Source organism: Pelodiscus sinensis, chromosome 3 (assembly GCF_052426305.1).
Source record: "Pelodiscus sinensis isolate ZL-2025 chromosome 3, ASM5242630v1, whole genome shotgun sequence".
NCBI lineage: Eukaryota > Metazoa > Chordata > Testudines > Trionychidae > Pelodiscus > Pelodiscus sinensis.
Window position 1 is genome coordinate 185352577 of NC_143054.1, and position 22418 is coordinate 185374994.

The 22418-nt window shown below is 41.4% G+C and overlaps 1 protein-coding gene across 5 annotated transcripts in view; it reads right to left on the reverse strand.

Annotated features, from left to right (window-relative positions):
* Nucleotides 1-22418, reverse strand: part of MEIS1 (Meis homeobox 1) — a 145308-nt gene that overhangs the window by 57542 nt on the left and 65348 nt on the right. For all 5 annotated transcript variants that reach the window (XM_006114089.5, XM_006114090.5, XM_075925570.2 and 2 more), the window contains exon 8: nt 6808-6953. In XM_006114089.5, the coding sequence (XP_006114151.2) occupies nt 6808-6953 (146 nt within the window). The remainder of the gene's footprint in view (nt 1-6807; nt 6954-22418) is intronic.

Here is a 22418-nt window from a genome sequence, read left to right on the forward strand (position 1 = left end):
TATCTGTTCTGAAATTTTAAAAGAAGATATCAGAAACACAAGTTTGATACTTTGTTCACGGTGTTTAGGAGTGATAAATATTAATAAGAATCTGCTTCCTTTCTCTAGCAGACACAATCTGTATTATTTTAAACAATTGTTTTTCACTCCACTAAAAACCTAATTTTAACATATGTGATTAAGATTTTTTCTCTTTTCCATTAAGATAAAATACGACACCTTATCTTAAAAGTGTCTAAAGTTATGTGTTTAGCTAATTTTTTATAAAGGGGCAGTGCTATGGTGAGTACAAGTTAAACATGCATTATAGAACAGTGTTTCTTAAACTTTTAAGACTGAGGAACACCAACCAATAATTTTTTTTTTTATGCGGAACATCAAGTCCTTCCTCCCCCACCCCCAAAAAAAGGTCGCCTGCCCCTTTAAGGGCTGCCATTTTGAACTCTGTTCTCCGCGGCACACCTTCAACTGCCCTGCTGCACACCGGTGTGCCACGGAACACAGTTTAAGAAACATGTTCTAGAAAGATACTCTTATAAAATGGTACCACTTTAAATAATGAATGACAAAGCACAATATACTAATAAAAGTAATACTGATAATTACTCTAATCAGTACAGGTTAGGCACTTTAAAACTCATTATTCACAGGATTAAATTTAAGCATAAGAGAGAAATAAAATTATGAAATGCACAACCCCATCAAAAAAGTAAACTAGCAATACAGTAAATGATGAATGAACTTTGAAACAATAAAATATCAGAGAATACATGTGCCTCGCATAACAACGTGTGAGAGAGAAAGTGTGTTGGAGTGCTTGGGTGTGTTGGGGTGCTTGTGCGTGTTGGGGTGCGTGTGCCAGCATGTTGTCTCCTCAAGTGGAGCATTTAGGAGCCTAACCATCAGTGCTGGCAGCATCCACACACAGACCTGCTTCCCTTGCAACTCAGCAGAGTCTGGGTACATGGGTGGGAGTAGGGTTACACCCTGACATCAGTGCTCCCTGAACATCATATCCCATTCTGCCTAGGGGGCCGTCCAGTTCCTGAGCAGCTTGGCCATAGGGCAAGAGGAGGCAGTAGCATTGTGACTGCAGATGACCCAATGAGAGGGACACCCCTGCTTCAGAAAAGTTACCTGGCTGACCCAGCAACTCAGTCCACCTGCCCTCTCCAGGCACTGCTACATCTGCCTCTAAGCCTTGCTGGCTGTCAGCAGATCAGGTGGGTGCAAGGTTACCAGCAAGATGCCTCCCTGAGCAACCCACCCACCCTTATGGTCAGCTCTGATTGTAGACTGGGTCCTACATCCCCCTCCTAGGCCAGCGTCTCCAACATGATTCTCAGGTGGAAATCAGTCTCCTTACTGACCATGCTGAAGCTGCACCACCACTGTTGAATTCAGGGAGCTGAGGCAGGAAAGGCAAGAAGGAGATTTTTTTTCCTGCCCTGGATACTGCACATATCAGGCTTCGCACTAAATTGTGAACGGGCTGAAACAAGCCAAGCGGCTGGATCATCTTCAATAGTTCCGCTCCTTTCCCACAAGGCATTCTTCAGGCCTAACAAGGTGTGACGCTTTTCCCAGAAGTCCTGTAAGCTGGACTGGGCTCTTGTATTTCCAAATTTTTCCCAATTCAGGTGTGGGCGTGGAAATTCAATATCGATCAAACCGTCTTTGAGTCAGATAGTCATTCATGCACATTACTAACCCCACTCAAGACAATTCCCCAGATGATGCAACTTGTGGGCATCTTCATGTTAAGGTATTTACCAATCAGGTTATGTCTACACTGTAGGCTTCTTGTGCAAGAAGCTTTTTGCAGAAAAGATCTTCCACAAAAACTTGCACAAGAGCGCATCCACACTGCAAAAGCGCATCGGAAAAGCGATGTGCTTTTGCACAAGGGAGTGTCCAGACTGCATGGACGCTATCTCACAAGAAAGCTCTGATTGCCATTAACAGAATGGCCACCAGGGTACCTGTGCTTCTTTTGATAAGCTTTTTTTGGACAAAAAAAAACCCCATTTCCCGTCCACACACACCTTTTTGTGCAAGAGCTCTTGCGCAAAAAGGAGATATTCCTCGTAAAAAGAGGAATACCTAATACCACAAAAGTCCCTCGTTCTGTTGATTCACTATAAATTTTCTTGTGCAAAAACGCACTCGAGCTGTGGACGGTCCATGAGTTTTTGCCCCAAACTGGCCAATTTTGCCCAAAAATACTGTAGTGTAGACACAGCCTCAATGTCACACTTACAAACAGGTGTATAATCAGAAAAAACATGGCACTGTCTGTCGCATTTCCGGGAAGCGAGTGTGTGTGCCTTCCTCTTTGCTTGTGTTTTTACAGGACCCTGGCATCTAGTGGCATTTGAACCAGTGGAAAGATCTGTTGCCTCAAATACCTGCAATTGCTACTGGATTCTATTCTCAGTTTTTTTCCTATTTCTCGAACCTAGAGTGACAGAAGCAATGTGTCATGCCGTTCTCTACAGCCCTAGCCCAGATAGAATAATCTCTTTCCAGAATAGCGACATACTTCACTGACTTCTTTCTGCACGCATGTGCTCTGCCACCCAATTTAATGCAGAAGTTCACTGGAGGGAGAATCGGCCACAGCTATATGTAGCCTTCCAGAGTAGAAAGACCCCCCTCCTCACCATGTATGACCATGCCCCAATACTCTGTATTCTTAGTCTCTTGTTAACCACAAAATGTGCTCCAAAGAGCCTAAAATGTCTGCTGCTCTGCGCAACCTTCTCAGGCATTTTTGTATTGGAGAACGGTACATGATCCACTTGGATCTGATTTGACTATGAACATCCAGCAGTAGCTGGTGATCAGGAGAACGATCCTTTACAGTTTTACAAGACTGATCAGGCAAGCCTCAAACCAGTACGTTGCTACACAAATGTATGGATGTGTGTAATTATAACACAGCTAACTCTTGTTTGGCTGCTTCGCTGCAGGAATGGTAGATTTTTAAGTAGTTTTTATTTCAGTGTCATGCTGGAGAACTAGTGTTACATTTATTGCACTGGTCCTGTAGATTACAGTCTTCTCTACAGAATGAGAAGGTTACTTCATTGGCATAGCTCCAGGATGTATGTGCCACCAACCAGTGGTGGGCTGGCTGTTATGGTGGGCACCTTGCCGCAAAGCAATTGTCTTATATCTGCAATGCATCATTCACACCCATTGCCCAAGTTTGGAAAGCACTTAGCACATTATCAGTGCTTCTGGAAATAAATATTGACAATATAAATAATAAATATTTGTTAGAGTGCCTCAGCTATATGACACTTGAAGCAGGAAGTGTAGGGGCTGGACTGAGTCTGATCACTGCACTTTGTTGAGAGTTGTAATTGTTTTCCATTGTAATAGCAGAGCTGCCAGAATGTGTCTCCCCAGTCTGGGATTGTAGGAAAGGAATTGACAGCCATTGAACCAGTCAGATGGTGCAGAGATGTTAGACTGGCATGAGGATCAGAATGCCACTAGATTTCAGGGCCATGATTGAGTGTATTCATTGGCTAATTTGCAGAATAATTTGGGTGTCAGTTGCCTGCAATCTTGTAGGTCATTATGTGGCATCAGAACCCGCCAGATTCTCACTGTATCTGGTGAGAAGACAGTCTTGTAATGGGAGGTAAGCATTTACAGCACAAACCAACTTCAACCTTCTGAATCGCCACCTTGAGATAGGGATAGTGTGGTGCCACTAAACCAGTCGGTGTGGGTTGTGCCAGTAAGAGGGTATGTCTACACTGCAAAGTTAATTTGAAATAACAGCCATTATTTCGAATTAACTTTAATAGTGTCTATACATTCAAACCGCTATTTTGAAATTAATTAGAAATAGTGGAGCACTTAATTCAAATTTGGTAAACCTCATTCTATGAGGAGTAATGCCAAATTCGAAATAGCTATTTCGAATTAAGTGCTGTGTAGACACTTAATTCGAAATAGGAGGCCTCCAGCCCTTCCCAGGGAGCCCTAGTGGCCACTCTGGGCACAACCAGGAAAACTTACTCTCCTCTCCCCCAACCCTGGAGCCATTAAAGGGGTAGACTCTGGCCACAGTGCCTGTGCCAGCTCCAAGCCTGTCAGCCCAGAGCCAGCAGTGGCCACCAGGGCCCCTGACCCAGTGGCCCCAAAACATGAGCCAGAAAGCCACTGGCAGCCAGCCCTCCTCCGCTCCCCAGGAGCAGTCTGCCAGCTCCCAGGAGCCTGACAGGGGCTGGAGAAGGCGGGCACCTTCCTGGTCCAGGGTGGAGATCATGAACCTTATCCAGGTTTGGGGGGGATGCCCCCAACGTCCATGATCACTGCACTAGATGGAGGAATGCAGCCGTCTATGGCAGGATAGCTGCCAGCCTGGGCCACCAAAGGCCACATGCGAACCCAGGAGCAGGTTTGCATGAAGATCAAGTTGGTCCAGCGAGACCCCCCCAAACCTTGGGCCCTGAGCTTCCCCTCCCCCTTCTTCCCTTTGTTTCCCCCTTCCAGCTCCCTCCTTCCAGGTTTTCCCCTCCCCTCTCCCACCCTTTCTCTTCCCCTCTCCCACCTCCTTTTCCCAGTCTCCCCAGAGGTTCTCCCCTCCCCCAGTTTTTGTTCAATAAACCCAGTTTCTATTTTTGAACATACGTGTCTTTTATTTGACATCAGGAAGGGGGGGCTAGGGAGGGGTAAGTGGAAGGACATGAGGGAGGAATGGGGCACAAACCCCTGGTGGGGAAGACCGGGGAGGCTCTGAGGGCTCCTTGGGGTGGACGCTCTCCCGCAGGGCCTCCTGGATCCTGACAGCCCCCCGATGGACCCCCTGGATGGCAGCCTGCAGCAAGTGCAGCCGAGCTGATGGCAACGACCCCATGAGATGCATGGATGTGCCCAGGGGCAGCTCTGGCTCCATGTGACCAAATGCTGTGGTGTCCTGAGTGTGGGCAACATAGGTGTGCACAGCACATTTCATTAGGGTGTGCACCCAGGGAATTTTATTTTTTTAAAGGCGAACATTTATTGAATACTCAATCATAAAGGACATGCTGTGAGCGAATGCGGGCTTTCTATACATTTCTACAACATCTATATTACGCAATTTGGCGATTATTGCATAATACAACAATCCATACTTTAAAACTAAAAGAGCGTATCATGTGATTAAATTAAAATGCAAAGCTACTTTTTTTGAGACTTTAGGGTGTGCCTGGGCACACCTGGCACACCCCCTGCGCACACCTATGGCGGGCACTCCAAGACAGGACTGCTTTGCTGTCCCTCATCGAGGTATACAAGCAAGTGAGGAACCCTGAGAACTGTCTGTCCGGGGTGGAGGTGGGGTCCCTTTAAGCACAGAGCTCAGTTAGCCTCAGGCATCAGCCCCACACACTAAGTACTAACCTGATGCCCTGCCGGCACTGGTTCTGGCCAGCCTTAACTTTGGTTCAGGGTCCACTCAGTGTGGACATGCTATTTCGAAATAGGTTTTGTGTGTAGATGCGCTAATTCGAATTAGCTTAATTCAAAGTAACTATTTCAAATTAAGTTAACTCAAATTAACACTGTAGTGTAAACATATCCAGAGAGATCAACCAGGAGGTGTCTAAGGACTTATCTGGGCTAAGGCAAGCATGATCAGGCATGAAGACTCATATGCTGCAATCCAAGATGGTACAGGGGGGCAGAATTCCCTGTCTGATACAGTCTTGTCAGATATCCAATATCTAGTTGTTTGGTACAGGGAGGGAAGGTAGGGATAACAAGAATTTCCATTGCCATTCATGAACATTTACTAATTTGGCAGAAACCTAATGCGGTTGAGTGAGTTGACTAGCTTCTTATTTTACCCCCCCAACCAATAACAAGCAAGGAAGAGCATGGATCATTGACACAGTGTGAAATCAGAAGTGTGGATGTACTTTACTATCGTATTCCTTTTCGTTGGGCCACATTCTTCAATTATGCAAAGGAACATTTGGGGGGTGGGTCAGTCTGTGGGCCTAAATCCCAAGTCAACAAACACATGCTGATGCTTTACCGTATGGAAACCATAATATGACCCCCAAAAAAGATGGTAGTCGAAATGTCTAACTGCCAGGTAACAATTGGAGGTTTGACAGACACTGTATTATCATTAATGAAAGCTGCAGCCAAAAGCTTAACCCAATGCACCTGTCTGGAGTTTTTATTTCTAATCAGAGAAATAATATAGTTGCTGTGGCAACAAATAACTGTACATTTTTCCTTCTTTGTGAAATTAAAAACAGTAATAACTTACACTCTGGGACTGAGAAAGTCTCAAACACATTAAAAATGATGCTCTTTCATTATAGCAGATACACTCCAACCTCTCTCGGATAGGAATTCTGTGATCTCTGACACATATTGGAATAAGAGCTTTGGTTCCTCCCTCTCCATTGGTTCTCTGAGGTTCTCCAGAATTCAGAACAATGGGCCAAACTTCTCTCTCTCTTCTACAAACAGCAATTCACACTGAAGTCAACAGGCTCTGCAGCCATGTGAACAAGGACAGGATTAGTCTAATGTTATTACTGTAAGATCTATCACACTTTCTGCTGACCTCCTGTTAACAACTGCACTCAAACCAAGGAGCTAAAAGCAACAAAAACAAAGAGATGCTATAAACACTGCCTCTTGGCATCTAGCAAATGGTGTAAAGACACAACTGGAGAAGCATCCTGCACTACCTGTCAGTAACATATTAGTAAATATTTTTGTTTACCACCACCACAACCATAACATTTTCCGGGTTCGTTTCACAAATGTGATCTAGAGTTCACTTACTGTTAGATGCTGGAACAGCCATGCCCTCATGATATTTGTGGCTACTTTGGGAAAGATGCCACGCTTTTTATGTCGCTTTTTGTCCTTATCTGGATCATCATCATCACCTGTGCTGGGGGAAGCTACACTGTTGTCCAAGCCGTCACCTGTAAATATAGTGAATCAAATTTTGACTTGTGCTACCTTCAGATACTTCAGTCAAAGCCTGACTTTGGGGTATAAATTAGGTATATGATTATTTAAATGTGATATAAATTCTTTGGTACTGTAATTCCTGGGGCAGAAGGGAAGAAGACTCTCTCAGCCAAATTTTGCATTATTCTCAACTATAAGAATGACAGAACCACTTCTCTCATTTGATTCAACAAAACCACAACAAAAAAAGTGAATTAAACATCCTGCTTGCCAAGGTGGAGGAGGAAGGTGGGGGAGTGTCTTCATTATCAGTTACTTCACAGAAATCTCTCTCGGTGTTTACAGATCAGGCAAATGGTGTTTGACTCAAATTGTGGTTGGTAGTGTACTGATGATGTTTTGTCATCTTAACATTCAACAGCCGAGATGCCATATTCTGCTCTGAGAAGCAAAGCTCAAATTCAGAGTCAGCTTGCTAATAACTCTCTTGCGTCATTTGGTCCTTTACCCAAGTTCCAAGTGATGTCACATTCACTTTCACCAGGACTTGGGTGCCTCATCTCCTGTGATGCTGTTAAACATCACAGCCTGTAGAAATTCATGCCAGGGTAAGCACACATCCTTGCAGTATGTAAGCCCCATCATGTGCTGGTGCACACATCTGCATAAGGCATTTTACCAGTATAGTTACATTGATCCCGTACAATTTTTCTTAACACAGAGAGAGCCTTAAACTTGCCAGATTAGCAACTCATTTATAGGAGTATAACACTAGATATCAGAGGCTTTTGTCTGTGGTGAAATAGTGTCCTGCTGTTGAGAGAAAAATGGTTGCAGTGTATGGTCAGTCTGTGCGCCATTTTTGTTTAAACCCCAAAAGCAGTTTAGAAACAAATCTGTATAATGATTTATTCTGTTCATCCCCACATGTGGATTGAATGCTGCACCATGGCTTCCAAGGACAGTATTTTTATGCTAAGTGCAGAGTTATGATGCAATTAGGCAAGTATTCTCTACACCCTGAGGCAAGAATGATCAAGAAAGTCAACTGAATTGAGCTGAATCAAGAGTTTAACTCTATTCTGTTAGGAATTTTTTGTAAATGATGAGTTTTGGACTTTCAGAATTGTAATACTTTATATAGTGATTAACTAAAAAGTAACTACAAGTTTTATATTTTTAGAATTTCACATTTTTATGTATTTTATTACAGCCTGTGGTGAATATGTAGCAGTCCTTATGACTGGTTGTGTGTATTTAATTCAAGACTTGACACGAATATTCACATTTATATATATACACAAGGTCTTTATGAACAGTCTATATATCTTTGGCTGATAAATTTTTTGAAAGCCCCATATGTTTAAAAAAAAAAAGAAAGAAAAGAAAAAGAAAAAGAAAAAAGGCTTTTATACAGAGAAGCAATTTACCATATAAAATAATAATTCATAAAAGAAACATGAGCAAAGAAAACTCAATAGCATTTAAAATTTCCATGGGCTAATCCACTTTCTGAGAGACAAGAGCAAGGAAAAGAAAAATATTACATGTCCATTGATTAAAAATTAAAAGCTGCTAACCTAATGACATGATCTTTCACCACCTCCTTATGATTGTTTTACCACTATTTTTAAAATATACTTTCTATCCATTTCAAACCCTCTTCAGATTAATTTAGTAAGCAATGCCTAGTGCCTGACTAGAAGAGAATTCATTGATAATTTATGGAAATATGTACTATAATCCAAAGGAGATGACTTTTTTCCAGCTTTGTGCATCAATAGATAATCAAGGCCTTAAAGCAGCCTTAGCTTCCCATTACCTCAGGCAAAAGAATTCCTGAAAGCATGCCTTCAGGGCACCTGAATTATATACTCCATTAGGAGAGGAAAAGCTTTCTGCATTCCATGTATAACACTCCCCAGAACCTTTCCTGTTTATTTCTGCTGTATGAAAGCAGAAGCATTAGGAACAGAATTTTTTAAGTGAAGACTTATGTAGATACAATGGAGAAACCTTTCAAGCGAGAGCCAGATCACCTCCTTCAATCCCTGGCAGTGACCTATCCCAAATAAAAGGTTTCTGTTACATCATTAGCTCAAGCCAAAAACAGCCTTGGCTTAATGCACAGTTTGTTCTTCCTACTGTTTTTAGGCAAATACAGCTACTTTGCTCCCATCTGGGAGGGAAATTACACTGCTGGGTTGTAATATAAGACAAGATTTTCATTGGAAGCAAATGCTTTCAATCCAGTATAAATACTGGTGCATGTTCAGAAAAGCCTAAAACAATAAACCCTAGTCCTGTCCGACACAAGTTAGGGAAGGCGAAAGGGGGAAGTGGCTAGTAAAGCAACAAACTATTCTAAAAGCAAATACTTTTGTATATTTTAATAAATTGTGTAACCTCTTCTACCTTTTTAAATTGAAAATTGATTCTGTAAAGAACGAAACCTCAGAGGAAAGTCTAAATGGTCAATTGTGTTTTTTAGCATGTCCATTCACTTGGTAATTTGATACACAGTCACCTCTATGAGGTCTCCAGAGAATTTCTTTCCTTTTTTTTTTTTTAAACCACCACTAACCAAACTTGAAGAACCACTGACCAACCACATGGTAGCAGCTACGAACCACATTTGTAAAATGTCAGCAGTGACTTCATTCCTGAAGTTGACTTCTCCTGCCGCAAAATGAAGGCAAACTGAAAAGGTGGAAATAATCATAAAAATGATGCTAGTCCATAAACAAGCTTACAGCCTCATTAGTATAGCAGTAGGCTCCACTGGGTGATTTATGCTCGTTTTGCTGATGCCATGAGGAAATGCCATAGGGCAACTTTAGCCAACTGCTAATGGTTTCTGACAGCTTCTTAGCAACTAGTGCAAGCAACGTTGTGGCGTTTGCTAGTGACAGAAACTGAAAATGTCATATTATCTGCCCATGTGTCACGAAGCCCGTGTGGCAATTAACTAGTAGGCCAGTGACTGAGGGGCCAGAAGCTCTTAAAAATGGCCTTTGGCTATTCAGGGGAAGAGTATGCACACAGCTTGCATTTGTGTTGCACATATGCAACATTTTAATGCAGAAATCTGGTTCACACAACCTCCTCCTCGGTCACTGATGAGTTTGGTCCACTCAAATCCTTTGTCTGCAGAGAAACTCCAAGTTGCTTTTCTCTGTAGGCATTGCATGACATTATCAGAGGCATTTAAAGTAATCTGTCTTGATATGATTGTTTGAAATGGCACTTTAATTGGCAATACCTGATTCTCTATTTTTGAGCACTGAATCCAAAGGTGCTAGCTGTTTTTCTGCTCTCTCACAAATTAGTCTAAAAGGATTTAAGATCACTGAAGCAGACTCATTGCCTGTCAAATTGCTAGGAGCAAAGGAACTCTGCACAGCAACTAGACACTATTTAAAAAACACCGAGCCTATAACAAGCATAAGGAGAGTCTTGGCTCCACATTTCAGTTTTCAAGCTATCAAAACCATGCACTATATGTCAAACTGTCAAACCTTTCAGCATGGCCATTTGCCCTTTCAAATAATATTTAAGAATTGTTTTTACAAAATTTTATAGGCCATGGTCTAGTGAAAGAGGCCAACCAACAAAGAAAGGAATTTGTACTACAATTCGTCCATGGACAATTTCTTGTGAGACCTGGACCTATCCCTATGGAGTAAGGCAGGTGACCTGTGGCAGCTCCCAGGCTGTCAGAGAGCTCAGATTTCAAACACACTCGACTCAAACGTCCCAGAGTTGCCTATTTAAGCACACCCAAGCATTTAGGCCGTGCTATCTTGTTCCTTTCAAGAAAGGATAAAGCAGCATTTATTGTATTCAGACCATTCAATGGGTCAGACTGGCCATGTCAGCAGGGGTTCCTCTCATTCAGGTCAACCTCCCCCTATGCCCCCGGACACATTCTCCTCCTCCAACTTCCCTTCTTTCCCTTTTCTCCACACCCCAAAATTTGTAGACAGAAGCAGCAAAAGGCAAGAAAGTTTGTAACAATCTCATGGCATGCAAGTACTCCCGGTGTTTATGGGTGATCAGTTATAGACATCTGTTGGCAAAATAGGTACTTAGGAGACTAACGTTACATTCATTCATGATAATGATGTGCTACAGCCACAAAAGTCTTTGACAAGTTTAAACATTTAGCCTAGTTTTACAATGAGCCAAAAAATATAAAAAGATCTTACTGAACTATTAAAAGAAAATATAAGTTTTCATTACCTACATTAGGTCCTGGCTAAATGTTCAGACATAGAAACTGGAATATAAATTCCTACATCCATATTTAGGGATCTAAGTAAATATGGTCCAAATCTGCAAAGATACTGAACACTCCTACCTTGAATTCATTTGAGTAAGAGCTGCAGAGACACTTAGCACTTTGGAAAACATCAGGACAACTTCTTATCTCTGAGATCCCAGTCCCACAAACTTATGCACATGAATGACTTTTATATATCAGAGCTATTTATACATTTATACCTATTGAGTTCCGTGGAATTACTCACAGGTGTAAAGTTAAGCACATGAATAATTCAGAGTTTAGGAACACCCATGTTGGGAATTTTTGGCCATAATTTATACATCAAACAAATGCAAGAAAAAATTTGGCTTATTCTATGTCATTTGTTTCTAAATACACAGTTGGCTTGAAAATCAAGTCATTGCCTCACATATTTTCACCCCAAAAGAATCTCATTAATTGTCTTAGAAGTTAACTATAACTCCTAAGACAAACTGATAAATATACTGTTCCCCACACAACATTTTCACAATGCACAATTTTATGCAGTAAGTTGCTATTTCACTGTAAGTAACAGTCACACAATCAAAATTGCTTTAAAAATATTAATATTTTTCCATTACGAGAACACTTCTTCTTAAAAGGCTACATTCCAATCCTTGCCCAAGAGCTGAACATTTTGAACATTTTAAAGAGGTGTTATTCAGGGGGATTATACTGGTTAAATTAGATTAAAATCGCTGGGGGAAAATCAGCTTTGCTAGAAATCTGAAAAGCTAGACAGCACTGGAACTTGCGCAACTAAACTGCAGAATGGAAACTACATTCCAGGGTTCAGCTTTTACAATCCACCTTTTAGATAAGAATCAAAACCCACCTCTTTAAGGAGGTCACTGAAGAAATGTGAAAGAAATGTACCCAACAGAATTGAAAATACCCACAGTAACTTTTAGGTGCACCATATATTGGAAGACACCATTACTATTGGACTACAACAATGCCCTTTAAAATAAGAAGAGCTCCCTAAATTTAACTTTTTGGTTTTTTGAATCTTTTATATTAAAGTCTGTTTCTATCTCTTGGAGCAGTTTTAGTTTGCACATTTTGGTTCTTAATAATAATCTAATACGATAAAAATATTTGCTCTGACCAGAGACTATCTTGGATTTTGTATTAAAATGATATTGCTCTCAGGCCAGATCTACAGGAAGGGAGAAAGTCAACTTAAGATACGCAACTCAAGCTGCATGAATAGCATAGCTGGAGTCGATGTATCTTAGGTCGAGTTTCTAAGGTGTCCCAACTGTAGAAGGCTGATGGAAGAAACTTTTCCGTCAACTTCTCTTACGCCTCGTGATCTGGTGGAGTACCAGAGTTGATGACAGCACCATCTGCAGTCAATTTAATGGGTCCTTACTAGACCCAGTAAATTGAACCCCAGAAGATCGATCTCTGCAGTGTCAGTCTCCCTGTGAGTGGAGAAAAGACCTTAGTTCCAGTGAAACAATAAACACACAGCTTTACTCCATAGAGTTGTAGGTAGTCTTCTTAAACTCTATAAAAGGTAAAATTTAAAAAGAGCATTCAGACATGTGTTCCTCCTCTATTTTTATTATGAGATACTTCAAATTCTTTAAGCAGAATAGTTAACTTTTAACCATTTATTCGTAGATCTGTTGGTCTCTACTTTTGCATCCCAAGTAAGAGAACAATCATTTAGGTAATCATTCCTGATCTTAGGTACACTGGAATCTTTTTGCACATCAAAACTGATGTCCATATAATCAAGACAAATTCACAGTAAAAGGCATCCTGGGATGTTTGGTAGATGTCAAAATGATGCTTTTGTATTAGACTGCACTGGAAAGACTTGTTAACTAATGAATACATTTAAGAACGATTGTGTTCCAGAAAGATTTTAAATATCATCAAGACAACATTCCTCAAACTTACATAGGAAAAGTTAATTACATGCACCTTCCATGATATTTGCACTTTTCACTCAGATGGCGCTTACTGAAATATGTAAGATGTGTATTACCTACTAGCTACCAAATAGCTGCTTTTAAAATGGCCAAATCCTGCTATATACAGAGATCCTCTTGGAAGATGGATATCATCTTCAACATGACTTAGGCCTGAGAAGGAGCAGGCCAAAAAACACTGTAAATCTTGAATGGGACCAAAGGAATTACTTCATCCGTCCTTTTAGTCCTATTATACTTGGATTGATTGGGGAGGAGAAACAGAGTATATGGATCACCCATTCTAATTTGACCCAGGAAAGTAGTGACCAAAAGTCATTTTAAACGACTGTTTTTCAGGGGCCTCTGAGAAATGGGTTGGTGGTCTACTTCTAGTGGACAGATATTCCCTCAAACTGACACTAACAGCTCAGGAGTGAACGGATATACACCTGTTCTGTGTGTAAACAAAAGGTTTCACATGACAGTCTTATCAATCTGGTCACTTTCACAACAACCACATTTATGGGTTTTTTTAAATAAGTGACTTTCATTGTAACAATTTATTATCTTGCCAAAACCCAATCATGGGACTAGAAGTGAGAATAAGGAAGACAAGAAAAACAATAGTGTAGAAAGCTTACAGTGGCTGTAAGATTTCTTTGTTGTAAATAACATTTCCTGTTATATCAGAAATAACTATTCATGCAATTGATGTAAGTGCATGATTAAACGTCTTCTGAAATCACGTGAACTAAAAACTGGACTTTGGATCCAGTCCCAAAAGACTTACAACAATAGATGTAGGTTTGTTTGGGCTCGGAGTGAATTTAGAGCATCTTTGGCAATGAGGAAAGGAGCAGGCTTGTTAACATATTTAACAAAAAAGGATAATGAAGAACAAAAGAGGTTGAAAAATGAGCATTAGCAATGCACAAACATAGTATGTTAGGGTTTGTAGGCATTTCTTAAAGAGGTGCATTACATTTTTCATGCAAGGAGTCAGACCATGACACAAACAGCAGGGGGTTACCAGTCATAGATAGCATCCATATTTACAAGTTACGAAAGGAAACAGTTGCAAAAATATCCTACACAAATATTCATACATGGTATAACCTGAATAGGTATAAATTACACTCTGGCATTTGACATATTTTCAAAGTTTTTTCTTCTTGAGTCATTGTACTTTGTTCTTTAGAGACAGGAGCATCTTTTTCTAGTAACTTGATCCTCCTTTTTTTTTTTACTTGAATTCCCCTCGGGCAAACAACCAGCAAATTAGCTGTCTACACAAAGAGTAAAAATAGCATTGATGAATAGGGAAGAAACACAGATTTTACTCGTTTTCATCCAAGCAGCAGTTTTTACATCTACACACCAAGGGAAAAAACCTGCAAAATATAGCACAACTTCTTAATGGAGTCCAGGAAAATCCAGTATTATGGACAAGTTGTAAGATATTTTTGGAGTTATGTATCTATACTCTGCATTAAATATTAAGAAGAAAGCAATTAATTTAATCGGAAGCCAACAACTTTCTCCTGCCAAAAAACAGAAGCTTACTTTGGGCAGCTGCAAGGATAAATACTGCCTAGAAATAAAAGTACTTGGTTAAACAGGGAAAATATGCTGTTTAACCAAGAAGAGTCAAAAGCTCTTAGAAAAATAATTTAACTAAAAGCTAATATAAAGGTCATAACACTTTTTTCATACCGAATCTATCTTTTCGCAACAAGTTATACACTCTGTTCAGACTTAAAAAAAAAACCTGTTGGCACATTAGCTCAGGAGCCGGCCTATTACGTTGTCAACAAGAAGGAAACAGTCGATCTAGCAGACATAAAAGTATTTTGGCCTGAATTCTGATTTACTTGCACTCAGGCACAGGTTACAATATGGGAGCATAAGAAGAGCAAAGCAGCATGTCTCCAGAATCACACTAGCATGACAGCCTGACAGAATTTATGTAGCTAGTAAAAATGATCCAGAACTTCTGCTAGCGTAAATCAACATGGTTCCACCCCAGCTGTGGATCCCAGAGGTGGAAGGGCCTATCTGATATTTTTACACAGCTTGTAGGAAACCTGAATCTAAAGGGATGCCCAAGGCCCAAAACAAAGATGATAGCCTTCTAGTTATAGCCTATTGGATCACTTTATTTGTGAGGGTAATGTATCCCAACCAAGTGTTATCATACAAGCCTATCTTTGTCCTGCACCTTGTCAAGAGAGACAGGAAGAAAATGTTGCACTGCTTCCTGCAGTCTGAGAGCAAGATGACCAGAGATGCTCAGGAATGGTATGTCAAAATTGCTTATGACCAGAAACACAGTAAAATACAATTTTGCCACAAAATTTTGATTTTTCAGTAGGGAAAACTCAGAACAAAGCTTTTCACTATGTTGGGACTGGCTCTTTGAAACATTTGGGTTTGTCAAATGAAACACAAATGTTTTCTTTGCAGTCGGCACAGCATCTGTGTTTGCCTAAACTGACACACGGTCCTTCCCATTGGTTCAAATGCCGCTGGGCACCATGGGAGATTTAGAAGAGAATGGGAGCAGGGGGCACATGACCAACACAACTCCCATGAGGCACCATGGCAGCTCAGGGGGAGACAGTCACATTAAGCTGAACTAAAATTCAGCCAAGTGTCAGAACTTTCTGCTGCAATGAATTATTCTGGCATTTCAACTTGTCCCGATTGAAGATGAAAACAAATCATGAAATATCAGCAATTCCCACAGGGTGGAAATCCTGATTTTTGACCAGCTCTAGAGACTACCCTCTTAAGTCAGTGGAGATTAATAGCTCCTTTGGCCCTACAGTACAGTTACTTAGGTAACCAGCCTTTGAGTAGGTCTACACTACAGGGACAAGTCGGTCTAAGTGACTCAATTTATTACATTAGCAGTATAACTCAAATAGACGTAGCTCAGATCTAATTTACTTCAGGGTTCACACTATGTTTGGTTAACAGAAGAAATGCTTCTGTTGACTCCCTTACTCATCTCGTTCTGGTGGAGTACCAGAGTCAATGGGAGAGGGATCGGCAGTCAATATATCAGGTCAAGACATGCTAAAACAGACCCCAAATTGATCGATCATCCGAAATTAATCTACCTCATAGTGGAGATGTACCCTAAGTCTCATCAGGGCAGCACATCCTGGGGATCAGCTGTCTGCCAGTCAGAGGGCAGGCACATTGCTGTGGCCACAGTTTTGCCCAAAGGTATGCCAGAACCTCACTAATATGCAAAAGTATTCTACCCCCTTGTTGTTGTTGTTTATTCCAGAATACAGCACCTTGGTTTTTACTTTCTCAATGAAACCTGATAATGAAAAACAAAACTGAATAAAAGAAAACAAATAATAACCTTCACTCTTTGTATGCTATTGAAACCCACACATCTACTGGGTGCGGTCCCCTGTTGTGATACTTAGACCACTTACAGAGAGAAGGAACGAGTTTGCTCTATAGCCTTAGCTGAGAGCCAGCTGGCTTTTAGCTCAAGCAGTAGAGGCTCATGCACTAAGTTCCGGAGATCCCACGTTTAGTCCCATCTGTCGGCGTTACACTATTACACACACAGTTGGTCCATGCTGCTGCTAAAGGGACATGCAAAAGAAAACTCACACAGCTTTTTCTCTTTTGACAATTACAGAGCCTCAGTTGTAGTTGTTGCTTATCCTCCCTGAAACCCTTAAAGTTCCTTCTGCCTACAGATACTGCTGTTTGTCCAGAAAAACGATAAATTCAAACATCTAGCTCTAAATCTAGTATTTCAGGAAAGATGCCTGCCTTTAAAATTATGGTAAACATTTACAAGAACAAGAAATGCAACACAAAAGAATTAAAGAACACTGAGCCTTTGTATGGTGCTTTTTTTTTCTTTTTTTCTTTTTTTTTTTCAAAAATTGGCTAATCTTCATCACATGCTTCTTACACAGGTAGCTAATTATTATTATTGTTATTATTATAGTATCCCCATATGGAAATCAATGAAGCAATATTAAGAGAGTGAGAATATGACCCTTATCCAAATGGACTGTTTGCAAAATAAGATGCTATTCTATGAGTTAGGGACAGGACTCGGATTTAAGAGCCTTGTTCAAGGCTTCAGAGTAAAACAGTGTCAAGGGGAAAGTTCAAGGCCTTTGAACTAATGAGTCAGGAGTACTTATATCTTGTGCTCAGATCCCTTCCAAATAGACAAAGAGCTGAACAGAAACCATTTATATTTTCATAAGCAAGGTTAAAAAACAAATACTTATAATCAAAGCAGTTCTATTGCTAGTAAATTGCAGTCAGAGTAGACCACGAACTGCTTTCACTCCCTATACCAAAGAAGCTTAAGCATGCTTTAAAGATGGGATGGCTCTTATTGTTGTGTTGCTCCTCACATGCACACACAAAATTACCAGTTTAGGAAAAAGAATACCTTAATCCAAGAGGAGGTCTCTGCACAGGAGTCTCTTGGGGATGTCTGGAGACCGGAAGAGTTCAGACAGATACAACCAACTGAGTTCTTCTTTATACTGTTCACCACTCCCTCAACTGCAAAAAAATAGTGGTTTTGTTCCTAGACAAGGGTCCCATTACAATAAATGGAGGGAGAGTGCTTTTAGGGAGGGAGGTACAGAAGCCAAAAGGAGATAAAGAGATTGACTACAGCAAGGTTTGTACCAAATTTCCATCCACCGGACTGTCTCTGTCCGACACAAAAGGCAACTCTGTTCTAATCAGGGAGTGATTAAAAAGAAGGCAATGAGATAAAACAACTTTGAACGTGGGACACTGAAACTGGTGTTTTGGCGCAGAGAACCAGTCCTGAGGCTTAAAGTGAAAGTCGCCAAGATGTTTGTCTCCCAACAGCACATATACAACACAGTGTGAATGCCAATGGAAGGACAAGGGCCCTGCAATACTTTTTTGGTGACTTTCGTTCTGCACCAACCTGAGAAGGAGCTTCACAAGGTGTTGTCTCAAGGGCTTCTAATACCCCCCAAAAAAGCCAAAAATTTGGGAGCAAGAGGAAAGGCTGAATGATTCCCTTCCTGGGGGTAACATCCCTATTACCCCACATAGGAAGAAAAGGGTGCTACCTTTTCTGTACCACATCTACCACCACTGGGACTCTGCACCACAAACCTCTACTGGGCTCCCTGATTCACATACACGAAGCAGTATTAATGCCTGCAGAGACATATGCAACTGTCTCAACTCCCAGACTGGGCCACTGAAATTTCTTTAAAAAGGAAGATTTCTTAAAACAGCGACTGCTATGGTGCCAAGGAAGCACAGCTCCTGTGGGAGATGTCTTAGGGCATGTCTTTCACTGCAGCATTCAATCTTCCGGGGTTCGATTTAGCGGATCTAGTGGAAGCACGCTAAAGGTGCTGCAAGGGATAAGGGAAGTTGATGGAAACATTTCTCCTGTCAATCTCCCGCAGTGCGGATGGAGCCCTAGCTCAGCTTAAAGTACGTCGATTCCAACTACATTTTTATGTACCTGGAATTGTATACCTTTTGCCAACCTTTTCCTGTAGTGTAGACTGCCCTTAATGAAGGGGTGAGGAAGAGACACACAGAGGTTCCAGGCAAGACAAATGCTTCTTCTGCAACCCTGGAAGTCCTCTTATGCAAGAACCCTTTGGATCTATAAGATCAGGAGGCCTCAGCCTAAAGGCTTGTCTCAACTTACCAGGAGATCAACACTGTGGAGATCAATCTCCCAGGGTTCGATTTAGTGGGTACAGTAAGAACTCATTAAATTGACTGCTGATCGCACGCCCGTTGTCTCTGATACACTACTGGGCCGTGAGGCGTAAGGGAAGTCGATGGGAGAGTTTCTCCCTTTGACCTCCCACAGCGGGTACGTCTCAAACAACTCCATGCCACCTTGTATGTCATTTGATAGGGCCTGTAACATTGCTATCCTCTTCCCATCCAAGCCTTGCATGGGACTTACCTCTGCCATGCACTGCAAGAGTCAGTCAACTTTTATTGTCTAGGCTGAGCTGGGGACTATTGGCAGCTTTAACTTGAGCAGCCTGCCCTTATTTTTCAGCCCACCATAGGTTCTCTCTGACCGTGGCAGTAACAAAGGGTAGTATTTTCACATGGATGATCTGCTCTTGAACAATTTATCCAACGTATCAGGAACAAACATCCCTTTCTTCAGTATCACACATTTCCTTTCTGTCTTTCCACCTCTCCTGTCTCCACGACCAGAACATATGTATTGGGGTCAAGGAAACCCCACACGCTCCATTAACTGCCTAGGTACATATGTTTCCCTTTTACCAAGTGTCAGGGTACCGAGACCTAAGCTGTTCCATATTCATTTCTATTTATTTTTAAGTGTCACTTCAACAAACTAGGATTATGGAGTGTCTTGTAAGGTTTTAGCTGCAATACCCGATTTGTGTTCTTGTGACAACAGTGATTATATCTTTTGCCAGTGGGGAAAATGCAGAAGTTTTGATTATTTTCATCTGTGAAAATACAACGCCAGATTCTGGTCTTACATCTATATAGAAATGTGAGTAACTCCACTGAAGCCAATGGAATCACACTGGGATAAACAAAAGTAGAATCAGGACTACAGCATGTGAGATGACCATTTAAGAGTTAATTTGGAAAAAGCAGCTTTAAGAAACTACTAGACAAAGTATTATGCTCCTGGGATCTGGTCAACACATCTGTTTGTTCTGATGATGTAAAGCCTTGTGCTCAGAATTCCATTGAGTATGTTATCACCTGAGATCATGCCAAAAGGGCTCTGCTGAATCCAGATGACTTTTTTCTTGAATGTATACTGAAGAGAAATTTAGTACACTTGAACCTCTTAAATCCAGCAACCTTGGGAAATAGGCTATATCATATTATGGAATTTTCTGGACCATGAAAGTTCATTTATATTTTTTGCTTTGAAGGTGAAAATAAAAACATTTTGCAAAGTACTCAATTTTTATTTCACATGGAGCATAGACAGCAATACAATAGGGCTGCGTCTAGACGGGCAAGTTTTTCCACAAAAGCAGCTGCTTTTGCGGAAAAACTTGCCAGCTGTCTACACTGGCCGCTTGAATTTCCGCAAGAACACTGATGATCTCATGTAAGATTGTCAGTGTTCTTGCGGAAATGCTATGCTTCTCCCGTTCGGGCAAAAGCCCTCTTGCGCAAATGCTTTTGCGCAAGAGGGTCAGTGTAGACAACGCGGTATTGTTTTGCGCAAAAAAGCCCCGATCGTGAAAATGGCAATCGGGGCTTTCTTGTGCAAAACCGCATCTAGATTGGCACGGATGCTTTTCCGCAAAAGCACTTTTTGCGGAAAAGCACCCATGCCAATCTAGATGCTCTTTTCCACAAATGCTTTTAACGGAAAAACTTTTCTGTTAAAAGCATTTGCGGAAAATCATGCCAGTCTAGACATAGCTATGGGGTCTGGGAAGAAAGAGGAACGGAGCAGGAGCATTCTGGGGGTGGTGGTTCAGGATGTGGGAAAGGTGAAAGGGAAGGACAGTGCAAGACCAAGATAGGGGTATGAGAGGGAGGGAGAATGTATGAGAGGTGTGGGGGAGTAGAATCTGGGTGTGAGAGAGATGGGGGTGAGGTACTTACCTGATGCCCCGCTCCTAGGGGCACATGTGATTCCACGCCCCCTACTGCTCCCAGGCACCACTTCCTGATACTTTGGGAGCAGAAGGGGAAAAGCCTCCAGAAAAACACTACGCTGTCACTCCCCCTGCTCGCGGAAGGGAGAAGAGGGAGCAGCAGCACTCAGAGCCATTTCCTTCTCCCCGCTGCCAGGGTCCAAATCATGGGTGGTCCGAGATCAGGGACAGCTGGATTACAAAGGTTCAAGTGTACCTGAAAGTCTATTTCCAAATCATCCACCCCTGACATTATTCAAACTATTCATTATGAATATAGCCTTGTGTTTAGTTAGCAAAGTCAGCCCAGTTTGCTTCCAATCAATTTGTTATGCATCAAATTGACTGGACATATTTTCAGACTAAAGGTTGTATGTCAGCTGTTTGTTTCAACATTTACAACTCTTGTGGTGTAGATGGTCACTTAAGACATACGCAACTGTCTCAACTCCCAAACTGGGCCACTGAAATTTCTTAAAACAGGAAAATAAAGTGTTTAATAATACATTCAATACTCTTGTTACATGGCTTTAGAAAAATAACCATTGGTGCCAAAATTAGTGACTCTCTTGGAATTTGTAAACATTTTCCTGAGTAGCTGCTGATTGTCTGATAACACAAAGCCCATGAATCATCGCTAACCACATTCAACACTTCTATTTGCAAAGTAAATTAATATATTTTAAACTCTTTGACCAGCGCTAGCCCTGACTCAGAGTTGGAATGCCCCCTGGAATGATATGGGGGACAACGCGGCTTTTCATCTATAAGTCAGTGGTTCAAATCCACTTTAATGCTATGTAGTGAAATAAGTTTGCCACAACAATCGAACTCATAAGGGATGTACCTTTGTCAGCAGTCTGAGTAGAGAAACAAAAACTCAGTAGGTCTGGAAATGGAAACAGCCTCTCTCCTCAATTTCACTGGAGAAAGGGGATCACCTTAACATCTGTAGAAGGCTCTTCATGTGTACGATGGGATTCTTCTGAACAGAAAGAGCGGGCAGTGGGGGGACAAAGAGAATATGCCTCAGCCTATCACCAGCCCTGAGTCAATGTAAGAGTATAGATAATACAGCCCAGATAGGGAGGAGGGTTCTGGAGAGGAAGAGGTATGGGACACCAGCTATAGGTCCTCATCAGTGAATGAGGTCCTGGCTCCCTGTAGACCCAGAAGGAGGAGGAAAAGGTGTCTTCATGGATTTTTTTGGCCAGGCCCCTAGCCTATTCCAGGTGAATGGGGCAAGAGGAGCATTGCCCTCTCTAACAACATCTTGGAAGGAACATCCCTGGGATTGCATCATTCAACGTCCTTCCAGGGGTTTTCCCTCTAGAGATGTTCCTCAGAATTGGAGACAGGACACCAAACAAAAGCTTGAACTGCTGCGCTTGGCATCCTGAGATTTTTTTTCAGCTAAAGAACTGTAGTTTTTAGCACTAAGAAAATGTAGTGCTACCCTCACATTTTACATTCACAGCTTCACAAAGAGCTACACCTTGAATTTAAGGCTTATGAAATGCACAAAAAGGTCACTGTTCATGATCTGAAGATGATTTTTTTCCCAGACAAAATGCAAAGTGAACTCAC